Here is a 16,057-nt window from a genome sequence, read left to right on the forward strand (position 1 = left end):
TCGACTTGATTAATCGATTGGGAAGGTGGAGATTAAAGTCGCTCACGCGCGCGCATGTTGGAGAGCTGCTATGGGCGGACAGGGCCGTTAAAGTAAAAGGAAGAGAGACCATTTGCATGGCCCTAGAAAAGTAGTTTCTTTTGAGAGTTTGTTGTGAGAGTTTTTTTTCCAGAACTTCTCTACTTTTAAAGAAAAGCTAGAAGCACTCCTCTGTGTTCGCTTCCTTTTCATGGGATTTGGGGCTTCTTCATACTGAAACGAAGCTTGAAGCTCTGCAAGTTGAATAAAAAAGACACTGTAGTCAATAGATTTGCTTAAATTAGCTGCTGTGGGGTTTCTGACGGTCCCCATGAAGCATGTGTTTGAGGGATCCTCTCTTTTCTCAGTCAGGGATTTCCTGGTGTAAAAAAATGCAAGCATGCTTACATGCATGTGCTCCATCTCTTGGCATAATTACCCTACAGCAGCATTTTTTTAAGGCTTAATCCCCACTCGGGCCATTGACATTGCCTGTTTCCCTCCGCTACCGACAGACTTGGCTCCATTAATGCCAAGAACAACCTTGCTTATACTATTCCCTCCCATTACAGTGATGAGTTCGAAAGTTGTGCAGCAAGAATTTTGGCAGGTTACTTGGGCATGCAACCGATTTCTTTTTTCCTTTTAAAACTTTTCTTCTTCTCGTATGATCATCAAAGATTCCCCCTTCTGTTGCATGGCTGTCCCCATGGCCCAATGGAGTGATGGAAAAGCGAGAAAAACTAGAAGACATACATATATGAAAGAAGGTCTTGTAGCGTTACTCCATGCAATCGAGTGACCAGTTTCTTGGAATCGTTTTCATGCGAATATGAGAATTTTATAATTGAAACTCAGGAGTTAGCGGACTGAAGGAAGTGTTAGAGAAGTAGAGAATCAAAACCAGAGGGAGGAGTCGTGGAGGAGCAGCAGAAAAGCTTTTCTAGGAGACACCCAGTTTTTTAAAAAAAAAAAAACTAATCCCTCTCTCACCTTTTAATAATGGTGAAATGTTTTGCTTCGTGCTCATCTCCTGCACGTCCTCAAAAATAATTGTTTTTAAGTTTCCTAAGCACGTCACACTAAATATAGAACTAAGCATAAACTGAGAGTAGAACCTGCAAGTTAAACAGAGAAAGAATGTATTACAGAAACAAGTTTAGAGTCTAATATGGAACAAATCCAAACAAATTACAAAATCCATAAGGTATTTTTCTTGATTTTATGGAATGTCGCCTGCATGTCTGAATATCTAGGCTGAAACGAGGGATTCTTTCTTTGGATTATACAAATACCTAGAAACTATTTCCCATGAAATGGCCAGCTCATGTAACCCTCTTAAGAACCTTTAAAAAGGCCTCCACTCCACTCATCCCTAGTAATTCCTTAGATCCATGGTTCAAGCAGAGTTGTGGTTAACTCCGTTTTGAAAAACTTCCATTGTCTCCCCTTGGCATTTTGCCTATTTACAAAAGAGAATTCTGTTCTGCGCCGTGTCTGCCCTTGATTCATGACAATCTGTCGGAGTGTTTCGAAGAAGCAACAGACCATCTTACCTTCCTATGATTGATTGATCCGTGTATATGATCTCTATACTGATCGATCGGTTCTTTTCCTGGATCAAATAATATTATCTGCAGCAGGCTCTGCGCAAAGCTAGTTGATCTCAGCTCAGGCCAGCTTGGTTCCGATTTGACATGGACTCTACTCACTCTACGATCTACTTACACTGCTCGATGTTGTTTTCAACTTTCAATCGATCACCTCGAGCTCTGTTTTTTTTCCATGTATGGTGCACATTTCTGGAAGATTGTCTGCTATCTTTCTCCCCAAATCTAGCTTCATTTGTTTCTTTTCTTGACTATATTTTCGATAATCATAATTGTACAATATTACACGACGAACCAAGACATCTCGCCCATCACTGATCGAGAAACTCCATATTAAAAGCTTCTGCTCTCTCACCTGTCCCGGAGCTCAACAACCAACCCGCACCTGCCTCCTCCAACTGCATCCTCTCTCTCTCTCTTTCTTCTGGGTAGTATTTAAAACCTTCTGTCTTCTTCTTCTTCTTCTTCGGTATCTCAGTATCACTATCGTGCATGTGAATGTCACATGAGTAATCTCGAATGGAAGGGTAGTTAAGCGAAGCCTAATCACATGGGAAGCTTCAATCATGACGATGTGATCGAGACAAAGCTGGATGATATGTCGGAGTAGCATAAAATAGACAACTCGTTTGGAGGCTACAGAAGCTTTTCAATCGTTTTGACATTATCGTCATTAAATTTTCAGTCGCGTTGATTCGAATTTGGGTGATTGAAATGCTTATAATTCAGCGTATTTGTGATTTGTTTTCACGTAGAGGAGACCTACCCATAAAAGAAAGGAACCACCCCAGGCCCCTACAACGACAGGCGAAGGAGAAGGATGCCATCAGGGGACCGCATCTCATAAATGCCACCTACTGTTTTCATGGTAGACGGTGGAGGGCCTGTTTATACTTGATCCAGTGTATAGGGTTGGTTACCCTGCATTTGCATTCCTTGCCGATTTATTATTCTATAGGTAGTAGGCATAAAATTTTAATCAACAAAATTAGAATTCCCATCAACTGTTCCAATTGAATTCAAACCATGGGAATACCATGAAAGTCAAATTGTACCTTTAGATCACTTTCTGAAATGTTTAGATCAAAATCAGATATCCAAATTAAGTCGATTAGTAATAGGTCCCATAATCAAAAGGACAATTGGCACATGACTTAATCTAAATAGATCTAGTTGCCACACGTCGAAGAAGGCGATTAAATGTACAATTTGTTAGGTTTAGTGAGGAACAAACTTAGAGAAGAGGGAAAAAATTTTTGCTTAACTATGTTGCGAAAATAGACTCCTTTTACTTTCAAACACACAATGGACACAAGATTTTTATAGTGGTTCACAATTCTATCTTGGATTGCTAATCCACTTCCAAGGATTTTTACATTGGCATTGAAAAACATATTAAGTAAAAACAAAACAACTTCAATAATATCAAATTCAAAGGTCCAATTATAACACCTGCCTAACTCTTGGACCTTATGGCCAACAACAACTAACCACAAGTGCTTAGACCCTTGAAGAGATTTACAACAACAACTCACTAGGCACATTAGGCCTAGAACCACAAATGGAATCTTCAGCATCACTTGCCTGCACAAGAGCTTATAGTCTACAACTTCATAAACTCTTTTTCTCAACCACTCACAACTTCTCTCGATCAAATGCAGATGAGGATGATTTTGCCTTGCCATAGGCATGGACAACTGATCAAAGATGGGTTACTTGCTTACACTTCAGCCAAATAAATGCCTCTCCAACTGGCACATTTCACAATCCAAGCACAAGGAATAGATACATGAATCCCAAGTATCTATTCTATGAAAATAGCAACTAAATGAGTCCTCGATTGACCAGATTTTAAAATCATAGCTCAAGATAAAATTTAATTGGTTTTCAATGGGGAGAAAATCTCATAAACCAACTTGACTTAAATGTTACATTACAAGCTTACTATTCAAGGATGAAGAAATTTTTTTAGTACAAATAGGCATATGGTTGACATAGGCATTACAAAAGAGTATCACCCAAGCAAAGTCAATGGCACATCGTTGACACATGGCGTTGTAGGAAGCTTTAGGTAAAGAAAGGGGTGGCATGATTTTAGAATAAATGAAACAAAGTGTCATCTTCTTATGGAAAGAGGAAAAAATCTTACCAACTATTTCCTCATTTGCATGTGTATCTAGTCAAAAGGAGAGGGAGAACATAATTGAGAAAAAAAATGGAATGGTTGAACCATTCGTACCACACTAGAAATGGAGACCTCCTATAGACTTGAATAACTTTTTTTGGGGAAAAGTTAGAGAGGAGAAAGTGTTGGGGACATTTACTCAAACTCCAAATCCTATATTTTGCAAAAATCCTCCAAGAGTCTGTGACAATAAAAAATCTTGTCGCATCTCTATCAAATTCCTCTAAAGTCATCACAAAGTAAGTAACAAACAAAAATCCTATAGCAACTCTGTCAAATTTCCCTTGAAACTATCACCCAACTTGCATTAAGTTGTCATTGAGTTGTCACCAAGCTTCAACTTTGTCAACTCCATCATCTATCCCAATACTTCAAACTTCAAGCTGGCTTCAACTTTGTCAACTCCATCATCTATCCCAATACTTCAAACTTCAAGCTGGCCTCAAATTCTGACAAATTTCTATAGTAAAAGTAGCAATAAGAAACCATGTTTATCTCTACTTTTCTACCATATTTGGACTTGCCACTGCAATATGAGGCCAAATTTTCTAATTAAACACCAAATAGAATAGTTGAAAAAACCAATTAACCATGGTTGTATTAAGTCAAACGAGTGTGTTAATTTAAATAAAGAATAATATATATTAGACTTAAAGACAAACTGAAATATTTAAATTAATTATTTAAATTATTTAAATTATAATAATAGTCTATCGTTTCAACTCAAAAGCTGAATGATCACAATAGCTTACCAAAAAACAAATTGCATAACCACCTTATTAAACTTCTCAGATAAGATCTAGGACTCTGTTTGAGAATATAAATAGTATTTCATAGCCTACAGATCTTATGCTCCTCCCACGAGCAACATAGCCTGGCGGTTGCTCACTATATGAGAAAATATAGGAGAAAATATATGATTTGCTCTATATGAAATTTTTAAAGACAATAAATATTTCCTTCACTTTGATGAGGTACATACTATTTGTTCTTCCTTTATTAGATATTGTTTCCTTTGCTCGTGTATCATGTAATTGCGGTTTAAGCTTCAAAAAAGAACACTTGCTTCCTCTTAACAAATACACTTAGTGGAACTAGCTTAACATATGTTTTTAAGCATTTGGTAGACTGCTGTTATGAAGGCTTTTAGTTCTTTGACTTGAGGAAGTATTTTCCCCTTAATACTTCTTGTGGTCATGCATTACTATGCACTTACCTGGGTTACCACAATGATAATATGTGCTTACTTAATGGGGAGAGTTGCTCTTAATTTGGACTTATAATTTCAATTTGTGTATGTGTTGAGCATGTAGACAATTTTTAGGTGTACTAATAAGCCACTTTAATCAGCTACAAGGGTAACATTGGGGGTTGTTTTGAATTATATTGTCTTCCTCTTACTGATTCTTGTTTTAATCATGGGTTTGCAACTCGGGATTGGGACCCAACTTGGTGTTACTCAATCCTGAGTCGCCCACATCTTTCAATAGGGTGACTTGGCTAAAAAAAAAAATCATTTTTTAAATAACTAAAATAGTGAAAAATAAAATATTATTATAGTATATAGTATATTATTTATAATTAGTTAAATATTATAAATATTTCTAATACATAAATTTAGTGTATTGCAGGTTTGTCATGACTCATGACTAAGTACTTGTTTGGCCAAAAGAGAAGAGCCAAGTCCCTCTCTATAACTCAAATCATTTAGTCTAAACTGTGTTCCAACTAGCACAAGTAGTGACTCCATTCGCACTTGACACGTGGCTCGATAGATCCAACTCAATCATATCCTCCAATAATTTTGATACCTAACTCCCCTAATCCTCTACCTGACTCAGTTATATAACTTTGTACAAAATACAAGAGAATAGACCAAAAATAACATTAAAAATATAAAAAAATACAAAAAAATAATTGAAAGTATCTTCAATTTAAGTTGGAAGAGATTTGACCGAAACAGAAGAGTCAAGCAACTCCTTACAACTCGACTTACCCAATACAAAATCCAGTACAATGCGAGAAATCAAAAAGTATTCTACTACTAATAGTGGCATTAATAGTTTGTTATTAATAATTAATAATTAATAATTAATCCTTTTATTAACACTATTATTACATAAGCAATGTGATAGTATATATTACTTTAGGGTTTATCTATTATTATTTCTAAAATTTATTACCTATTATTTCCTATTGTTGTTATTATTATTATTATTTTATATTATGTAGAAATTTAAGAGCCTTTTTCATCATAAATATGTAAGTAAAGCTTACTAATATACGAATTAATTAAATTGACAATATTTTAGCAGTTATTTAAAAAAATTATATTTTTTAATTGACAAAAAAACAAACATAAACATAATTTTATATTCATTATTTAGGGACAAAAGTAAATTTCTAATATATAAAAAAGGTTAAAAACAGATATTTAAAAAAAAAAGTCTAAAATTTGATACATAATATGTATTCGAAATTAGTTAAATATAATAATTATTTTTTGGACATAAAATTAGTGTATTTTGGGGACTAAATACCTACTTGGAAAGGGAGAAAAACCATAAAGATAAATTATTTGATAATAATAAATGATAAAAAATATTATTATAATAAATAGTATGTCTACTTCTTAATTATTAATATTAATTATAATTACTTTTAATTTTGGACTTAATATTATTTTATTAATATCATTAGTTTTTTTAACCTTGCTGTTTTACTATTGATAAAATAGTAATTTAAATTAGATTACTTTTTATTATTTTAAAAATATATCTACAATCTTTAAAAAAGAGAGAGATTCTTTATTTGAACAAGAGTATTTAAAAAAATAAAATTTTATTTATTGCTTGGATTTGTTATAGGTTTTGTTTAATGCTAGGATTTTGTTCTTTTTTATCAGTTTCATTTTTTATTGTGTTTTATATATTTTAAAATTTTAAAAATTGTTACAAGATTACAATGAATATTGAATGGGTCATGGCCAAGTAGGGGATGGATCAAATATGCATCAACAGATTGTGAGAGTAGGAAAGTATAGGTGGAAAACAAGTTAGTTTTTTTAACTCAATTACTCATAGGATATGTTTAATGCAAATTCGTGTGGTGAATGATAGGTTTTGAAAAAGCGAACTTCAACCTAACCTGCGTCCACCCATAAACACCACCATACGTTAAATTCTAGGGTTTTTTTTTTCTTGCATGAAACACTAGATTTGTAGCAATAGTAATGACAATTTGATTTCACAATGGAGTTACATAGGAGTATGTGCTAAACAACGAGCTCTATGAATAATGGTTGCGACCACAATATTTTACTAATTGTTTGTGTCATAGCTATATACTCTACTTTTACACTTAATCTAGCCACCACACGTTATTTCTTATTGTGTGAAGCTACTAAATTTTCACCAAATATTGTATTAAAATTGAAAGGAAATTTTCTATCATAAGGAGAGTCTGTCCCATATGCATCTTCTGTATTTACAAATCCTTAAATATTAAAGTATCCAAGATTCTTATACAACAACTTTTGTCTTGATTCTTCTTTAAATACCTCAATATTTTTTCGATACAAAATATTTAAGAGTCTTTAAAATTATTCTAAGTTTTGAAAAAAAAAATTAAATTGATAAGGTGCAATTTTGATTAAGCAGTTGTGTACTTTGCAATGGAATGGCAACCAAACAACGATGAACATCAATGACAATGGAAACACTAGGCAGGAGGGAACGAGAGGCGATTGAGAAGGAATTTTGAGGAAGAGGCGATAGACATTCTTAGTTTTATAACGCTAGTATGAGTTAAACTTATATAGTTGTATTGTTGGAGCTACATGTCAGAGCTAGGTGGCCGGTCTGTTGAGTTGTATTGGTTAGGCGTTTGACACTATACATAAAAGTTAATTTGGAATAAAACCAAATTAAAATTAATCAATTTACCAAAATAAACATAATGAATTTTGTCTATGATTAGTTAGGTAGATTTAATATAAAATATATGGTCCCATATAAAAATTTATTTTATATAAGGTAATATTACAAATAATTATTTATTTATATTATTTTAAAAATATTTTAATTTTAGAAAACAAGAATAACCCAGCTCATTTTAAATCGAAAGAAACCGTGCCAAACAAAACTGAAGCAGGTGGAGTGAGGTTAAATAGGGTAATAGTCTTTCGCCCTTAGGGCTTAAGGCTGTTTAAATTAACCGACTCGAGAGAGCACCACTGTACCGCGGACGTACTCCCTCCTTCGGGGTTCTCCTTCCTCTCTACCCTAAGCTGGTTGTGATTTTAATCTGTCGGCTGTTGGAAATTGGAGCAGCCCCTTAGAAGTCTGACCAAAATCGGTTCCGCGCTCTTCTCCTTCTCTGTCTCCGTATAACGAATCCGAGCATTCCCCCTTGTTGGTTTTGTTCTCCAATCAACCGACTTAAGAGGTATGTCTTCACTCCTCTTCTCCTCTCTGTTCCTTTTGGAAGAAGTTAATTGATTGTTTTTCATCGTTACTACGGACTTGCTCTTCTTCTGTCGCCAAAATTTATACATCTCACTCGTTGCATGCTCATGTAGATGTTTCTGATAATAAAAGTGTATTTAATCTCTTTTTTCTGTGTGCCCAGGTTGTTTATTTTATACTTTTCCATCAGAATGGCAGAAAACAAGGGAACTACTGGACTTTCGTGGGGTCCAAAAGTACCCTTTCTGTTATCTGGTGCAAGTAAGGAGTCACCTGGAATAAGCAAGACCTCAGATAAATTAAAATATGAGCCAGATAATATTGTTTTCAAACCAGAATCCGAGCTTGTCGATGGTCTATATGTGCCACCAAGAGACCCCAAAAAGTTGAATAAATTGCTGAGAAAGCAAGTTAAGGATACAAGTGGTAAAGGCTGGTAAGTGGACGGTGCAATTTGTGCTTGGAGTATCTTCGTCTAACATTAAGGATCCTAACTATCTTCTCTGCAATAGGTTTGACATGCCAGCCGCAACTATCACTCCAGAGATTAAGAAAGATCTCCAAATTCTGAAGGTCTGTTCTTTCTATTTCTTTATCTTTCTATTGGATCACTTGCATTTCTTTGCAACTTTTAGTCTGTGTCTCTCTCATAACTGTGTGGGAGGAAAGTTTAGGTTTAGAAGGACTTGACATGTCCTCATGACAATTGAAAATGAAAGAAAAACTACATTTTTGACTCTTGGGAATACTCTTTAAAAAAAAAAAAAGTGAATTCCCTGTTCTGCTTATGTTTTTCTTTAATTTGTCTTCAAAATAATGATTCTGATTGATTCTTGTTTCTAAAGTTTATTCTATAAACATTCTCATTTAGGACATAAACCTCATTTTTAGCATGTGTTCAAAATGGATGTAACTAGCCAATAGATTTTCCCCAAGCTCCTTGTTTAGGAACCTCATTATGGCAATGAGGGCAACTTCGCCCCCAGCTCATGCTGTAGACATTCTTCCTAGAAGTGCACACCTTACAACTATTTGAAATCTATTATTGTTCCCTAAGAATAAACTTGAAATTCTTTCTGTTTGTGATTGATTTTTCCCCCTTCTATACATTACCAAGGGAATGTTTATCTGGCAAAATAATATTTAATTCTGGTTGTTAATACCATGCTCCTATTAAGCCCGGCCTTAGATGTAGTGGGTAGCAGTATGACGTGGATAGTTTGTCCACTATATTGCATGATATTACCTGCCATTCTATAGGAGCAGTTGAATTAGCAATCTCTAGTCCTGTGTACTGGATGTTTCATTAATTTCAGATTCTATTAATTCTATAACAACTTTTTTCCAAGATGCATGTACCTGGAATGACTATGGATAGGTCAGGCTCTTTGAGTGGTTTATTCTAGCGACATAATGGACCACATAATACCATCAATGACCCTTTCCTGAAATGTCCGCTGTTCCTTTCAATCCAGACAGCCCATGAGATGTGTTACAAGCAGGCACGCTCAAGCAGCTGCCTGATTCTTGGAAGCTTGATACCCATCCTGAGTTTGATAAGGTCACAAGGTTACTTGGGAAGCAAATACTAGGCCCCAGCATGTTAGTGAAGTGCATCCACATTTTCCATGAGAAAGGGCAGTGAATCAAGAGGTGAACAAATCCTGAGAATGTTTTGATCAGTTTCAACTGATTTTGAAACACCACGTATAAGCTCTACTTCCCTTTGCACCAATTGAGCAACATAACATCATAGTTTTACCAACATGAATGACATTTGCCGTTTTTAGGAATCTGACAACTACCACTCGGATCCTATTATTTCCTCTAGCTACTCTTGGCAGCTACAGCAGGAAATCCATAGTCAAATCTACTAAAGCTTGGAAGGTGTACAGCATAGCATAGTGTTAAAAAAAAGTTGTTTTGTTTTGTTTTTTGTGCTTATAATTGTACCCTTTACATCCCTCTTGAGATTTAATCAATATTATTGGTCAACTGTTTCACGTAGTAGCCTTGTCCCTGATAAAATGTCTATTTCCATGCAGCACTTGTAAAATTGGTGACTTTGGAGGTCCCCAAAAACAATCAATTAACCTTGTACCTTCAGTAGCACATAAACCTTTGGACTATTACCCATCAAGTAGCTCAAATCCCCTTTCAACTTGTTCATGACATTTAAGTGTCTAGTAGATAAATTCATCTCATCTACATACATGCTCCTCAAGTGTTCAAATCTGAAAACCTTCATTTGAGATGAGGATGTTAACATTACACTCGAACTTAGTACATGTCACCTTATTGTGTTCTTAACCCTGCTATGAATGTAAAAATAAAGTCGTTCAAATTGTTTACTTGTTTGTCATCTCCATCGTTTTCTGACTCGTCAAAATCAATTTAAGACTGGGCCAATTTGGATTGGAGTTGGGATTGGGCAAGTTTATTGAAGGGTAGAATTCGGCAAGCCGAGTCAAAGGGTTCAAAGGGTTGGAGTGGGCAAGCCGATTGAAGGGTAGGACTAGAGCCTTCTGTTCTATCTGAGTTCCCTTCGACTCACCTGAGTTGTGCCACTGGACCGATGAGTCCTGATCCAACTCGGAATTTCACATGTCCCAGTCGGGTCCTGAGTCTGAGTTGGAAAACCCTGGTCATCTTTGTGTGAAAAATAAATTTTGTAGGAAAGAAACCGGTGCCCTTGTATGTAGAAAATCGATGATCTTGTGCAACCTTTTTTTCTGCACCGACACCCTTTAATGTTGAGGAAATTGAAATGTCTGTCAAATCCTTGCCTTCTATCTCTGGAGATCTAAAGAGCTAGTTGGAGTTCCTTTTGCTGGACAACTTTTTAGCACTTCAATGACAACAGAATAGCTAGCAATTCAAATGTTACACGCATTCCAAAGAAAGACGAGTCTGAAACAAATACCTGCCAATCAACTTCCTCTCAAGCTATTATAAGCTTGTGAACCATCTTTAAAGTGTTCTCCCTTCTATCATCTGTTCAATGTAGATCACCTTCATTAAAGTGAGCCAAATACTAGCATTCAAAGCTCATGACATGCTCCCCTGCTTCCATAAGTCCGATAAGCTGGGGATTGCCATCAAGCTTGTCTTTGGGCATTTAATCGTGTGAACTGGTCTTTTGTGAACTGGTCTTTTCTGACCATGTCTGGACCTTGTTGGGGTTTGGTGTTAGATGGTGCAAATAGATCTGTTGTTGCTCTTCAACTGCATCTTTGTTGATTTTTGTGAATGGCACAGTGCAAGGCTTCATCAAAAGCTCAAGAGGGGGGGATTCTTTCTTTCTTCTACTTCTCAGCATTATTGGAGAAGTCTGGACCACCTCTGTACAGTCTTGTGGATGAATCCATCCTCATCCAAACTACTACACCCTTCAAACTCTAATCTTGTAGTTTGTAGATGAAACCATCTATTTTTATGAGGGGTCTCTCAATCAGGTGATCAACATCAAATCCTTTCTTTTCATTTATGAGCTCATATGCAAGCAGAGAGCTAACTTGTCAAAAACGAGATCTTTGGTGCTCATGTCCTAAATCACATCTTGACCAACCATATAAATTAAATGACCACCCATATAAGTTAAATCCTTGGTTGCAAGGTCAGCTCATTTGCCTCCATCTATCTGGCTCCCTCCTTATTACTTTGGTAGGCCTCAGCCTCCCTTACAGAACCTGGTTCTTTAGCGATTCAGGAATGCCTTTCCACTTGGAAAAGGCCATGCTTGCTGGACTGCCAAATTACTGTATGTCATTTCTTCCTTGCCCTGCCTCTATTGAAGTAAAAATTCAATTCTTAGGGTCAAGATTCCTTGGTGGGGTGCAATTGCTCAATTCAAACACCACCTGGTTAAATGGGTTGAAATCTGCCTCGCCAAGAAGAAGAATGGGGTCTTGGGATTAGGAAACTCAAAACTGTGTACCAGGGTGACCTTGCCAAATGGGTGTGGCTACCCTAACACTAGTTTGCTTCCTTTGAGACAAAATACCCTGTTACTCAAGTCGGTCAAAGGCCATTTGCAAACTCAAGCCTCATTTGATCTAGCAATCAGATTGCACACTTGATGTGGTGATTATATTAGATTTGTTGGCTACATGGATTGGGAATTCCACCCTTACTGAGCCCTTTTCTTCACTTTATCATTTGACCTAGACTCCTTCAATTTTGATGAAATATTCCTCTTCCTCAAATGGAAGAATTGATTTAACTTTTTTTTTTTGAAAAGGAGAATTGATTTAACCTTGAAACAAGGTTCACATGACAAGGACACATAAACAATTATGAGACTCTTGGATCTTCTTGATTCACATTACTCATAGAGGTCCAGTGATGATGAACTCAAATAGTCCCCCACTTACTCCATCACATTGCCCTGCTCTGACAATTCACTGACTTTCCTCTTGTGGAAGATCCCTGCCCAACCTGAAATCACTCACTTGCTTTGGTGTGTGGCAAAAGGGAAGATCCACTTTAGACGTACTTCAATGAAGGAGGAACATCTTAGAAAGCATGATTTATTTTTCTTCAAATGAAACAGAAAACTATGGATTGCCTTTTCTTTCAATGCTCCTCTAGTTATGCTGTTTGGAGGGCCGTGCTTTAGTTGTTTAGTTAGCCTCAAACATCAATGGGCAAAATTCTTTGGCAGCTTTCCCTTGCAGTGATGTGTCAGGTTATTTGAATCGAGAGGAATAATTGCATTTTTGGGTAAATTGAGGTCGGTTGGTGGGGTCATTGAAAATTCCCTCCAATCTTGCCTCTTTTGGGGCCAACAAAATCCCTTAATCCTTTGAATCGAGAGAAATAATTGCATTTTTAGGATAAATTGAGGTCAGTTGGTGGGGTCATTGAAAATTTCATCCAATCTTGCTCCTTTTGGGGCCAATAAAATCCCTTAATCGTTTGAATGTAGAGGAATAATTGCATTTTTAGGGTAAATTGAGGTCAATTGGTGGGTTCATTGAAAATTCCATCCAATCTCGCTCCTTTTGGGGCCAATCAAATCCGTTGATTAAGCCATCTCACCATTGTAGCCACTGGGAAAAATTGGGAATTGGTTAGTACTTTTTTCTACACACTTAGGAGAATCTGTTAAGTGGAGCCTAACTGAACATGCCAAGCTCAAATTAAACATTAACAGCAGCTCAAGGGGCAATCTGGCCATTGCAGGTGGCAGAGAAATGCTTCATGACCATCTTGGGAAGGTAATTCATATTCAATGCCTCCTTTGGAGTTATCAATGCCGTTGAGGTTAAAATGCATGCACTTTTTTAAGGGTTGAGATTCTACGAGTTCTTTCTCTACGTAGTCCAAAAGGATGTGAGAAACACACACACACACACACACACACACACCCGGGGGGGGGGGGGGTTGCGCATGCATTTATAGATTACCTAAATGCCCCAAGTAGGTAAGAAACATCTCAACATAGCTCACTGTCTCTTCAAGTCGCACTCATTGTTATTCGAGACTCCTTTGCCCCCAGCATTTGATAGGCTTTGAGAGTTTCTTTTCATTCATTTTCTTGTGTATTTACTTTTTTCTAGCTTTTTTGGGTATTTAATGTATTTCCCTTTGTGGGCCCCATTGTTCTCCTTTGTAGCTTAACAAAGTCTCATCTTACTTGCATAAAGGAAAAATTGATGTCCAAAGCTTATCACTGAAATAAGTCATTGACCTATTTAATTGTGCGGGGTGCACATAAACATTTGAAGTGTCATATTCCAATTCAAAATTTAATCAAAGTTATGAAGAGCAAGTGCTTGGGCATTGATTAACATGTATTCAAAATTGTGCAATATGCTTGTTGTGCCTCAGGATTTCAGAAAACCTTTCTGAAGGAAGGCCATGAAGTTATTGAACTTCAATTATTGTGTTTTTGCCTATGCCTACTTCAAAACAGCTTTGAACTTGTTAACATCAACCTTAGTAGCCCTTGATAGATACTTTACAACCTGTGCAAATTATTCATAGGGTCATGAATTTGTACTTTCATGAGCTTTCTAAAATATTTAGTCTTTTGCAAAATAGTAAACAACTGAGATGCCTGTATGTTCATTAGTAGTCACAACAGTACCAGAGTATTATCGAAATGCCACATCAAGGAACTCCTGGAAGAAGGTCTACATTGTGTGTTGTGTATTGACTTTAAAGTTGAGGGAGCATTGGAGGGGCCCTAAGGGATCACCAATTGCTCAGTTTCCCCATTTTGATCTCACATGCCATTTTTCTCTCTCTCTCTTTTATGTGATGATAAATACTCTTTAAATCACTGATGTAAACTTTTTGTGCCCATCATGACTTATCCAATACATCATCTAGCTGCTGAGTGAACATCCTATGTTTCAAAGTAATCTTATTTATTACGAATCATTCTCTGGCTACCTCTTTTTTGGAACTAAAAAAGGCTGGTGTAGCTTGAAGACCTTTTCTGGAACTACCCTTTCTTTAGCCTACACTTGAGATTACCCTTCTCAAGCAACTTCTCTACTTTTTTCCTACAACTCATGTTCTTCAGAGCTCAAGCAGTTCTTCCTTTTCTTTCTCCCCTTTTAATAACAGTTTTTGTATGGAAAAAAAGCTCTGATTTAATATGTGTTTGTCCTTGTGGATGCAGCTGAGAAGTGTTATTGATCCAAAGCGACACTATAAAAAGGGTGACTCTAAGACGCTACCAAAATATTTCCAGGTATGATTGCTGTCAGTGCACCATATGCAATGTGTTGACATGAAACTGAAGTATAATGAAATATGATCTGGTTTTTTAATAACGAAATATAGCAGTTGATTTGTGCTGAAGGGGTGTCAAAGGGCTTTTTGTCGGTGCCTTGTTTCTATAGCCTCTCCTTAAAATATAGACTGAGAATCAAGTAGCTAGATAACAAACATGGAGCATAAATTTCGTCACTAAGTATGGTTCAATGTTGTGTGATTAGGTGGGCACTGTCATTGAATCTGCATCAGACTTCTTCTCTGGTAGATTGACCAGAAAAGACCGGAAGGCTACACTTGCTGAGGAACTGCTTTCTGATCAGGCCCTTGGAGATTACAGGTAGATCAAGTCATCTTAGTTTATGCTTTAAAACGGTAATTTATTTCATGTCTATTGCACCTGATTTATGCTACTTGGATTTTGGTTCATACCCTTTATTTTCTGTATTTAGAAAACGCAAGGTTCGAGAGATTGAGGATGAACACCATTCTGTTGGGGTTCAAAAGTGGAGGATTAAGGGTCGTCATACTAGAAAAAGAGCGAAGCAAAGAAGATTCTGATGCTAGGCATTTGATCGATCTGAAACCGCAGGTTAGTGATTTGTACTGGATTCTACTGGACTGCTATCGTATACAAGACTGAAATTGGATATTAGTGTTCACATGAAATCGTCTTTGATTTGCTTTTGATATGTGAACAAAAACAAGATCAGGATGAGAACAGCTTCCTCTGGCCATGAGAGTTTTGGACAATTCAGGAAGTGTAGCTTGATGTGCTGGAAGTGACATGAGGGAGTTCTCCAAGCGGTTACAATGTTCTTCTACATTGTGATGCTTTCACTGAGGCTGCAATTTGGAAAATCTAAATGTAGATCTGAGCTGAGGGGTTTTTGTACCCTTTATCTGAACCGTAGACATGTGGTCGCACTGCAGATGGTTGGTTTGACCTCTGTCACCTTCTGCAGAGGATCGTTATAATATTTGATTGGCCCTGTTTGGTATCATTGAAAGAGATGAATTTTTTACTTGTCTAGGATCAGCCTAAAAAATAT

The 16,057-nt window shown here is 36.5% G+C and overlaps 1 protein-coding gene across 3 annotated transcripts; it reads left to right on the forward strand.

Annotated features, from left to right (window-relative positions):
- The first annotated feature begins 8,029 nt into the window (after positions 1-8,029).
- Positions 8,030-16,009, forward strand: LOC137946127 (rRNA-processing protein fcf2-like). Of its 3 annotated transcripts, none has more exons than XM_068792325.1 (7): positions 8,030-8,259; positions 8,443-8,715; positions 8,792-8,852; positions 14,911-14,982; positions 15,230-15,345; positions 15,458-15,597; positions 15,714-16,009. In XM_068792325.1, exons 2-6 carry the CDS (start codon positions 8,471-8,473, stop codon positions 15,564-15,566), a joined length of 603 nt encoding a protein of 200 aa, XP_068648426.1. In that variant the 5' UTR covers positions 8,030-8,259; positions 8,443-8,470; the 3' UTR covers positions 15,567-15,597; positions 15,714-16,009. The 3 variants fall into 3 exon arrangements, with proteins under 3 accessions (XP_068648426.1, XP_068648425.1, XP_068648424.1); XM_068792324.1 differs by having other exon boundaries at positions 15,719-16,009; XM_068792323.1 differs by having other exon boundaries at positions 15,458-16,009.
- The last annotated feature ends 48 nt before the right edge of the window (positions 16,010-16,057 follow it).

This window comes from Aristolochia californica, unplaced genomic scaffold (genome assembly GCF_029961685.1).
Source record: "Aristolochia californica isolate CCGP_79_NKW_82.1479 unplaced genomic scaffold, dmAriCali1.0.hap1 SCAF_12, whole genome shotgun sequence".
Taxonomy (NCBI): domain Eukaryota; kingdom Viridiplantae; phylum Streptophyta; class Magnoliopsida; order Piperales; family Aristolochiaceae; genus Aristolochia; species Aristolochia californica.

Coding starts and splice junctions, on each gene's coding strand:
- LOC137946127 (XM_068792323.1), top strand. CDS start 8,471: ATGGCAGAAAACAAGGGAACTACTGGACTTTCGTGGGGTCCAAAAGTA. Junction 8,853..14,910: donor AAGATCTCCAAATTCTGAAG/GTCTGTTCTTTC, acceptor TTGTGGATGCAG/CTGAGAAGTGTTATTGATCC. Junction 14,983..15,229: donor CGCTACCAAAATATTTCCAG/GTATGATTGCTG, acceptor TTGTGTGATTAG/GTGGGCACTGTCATTGAATC.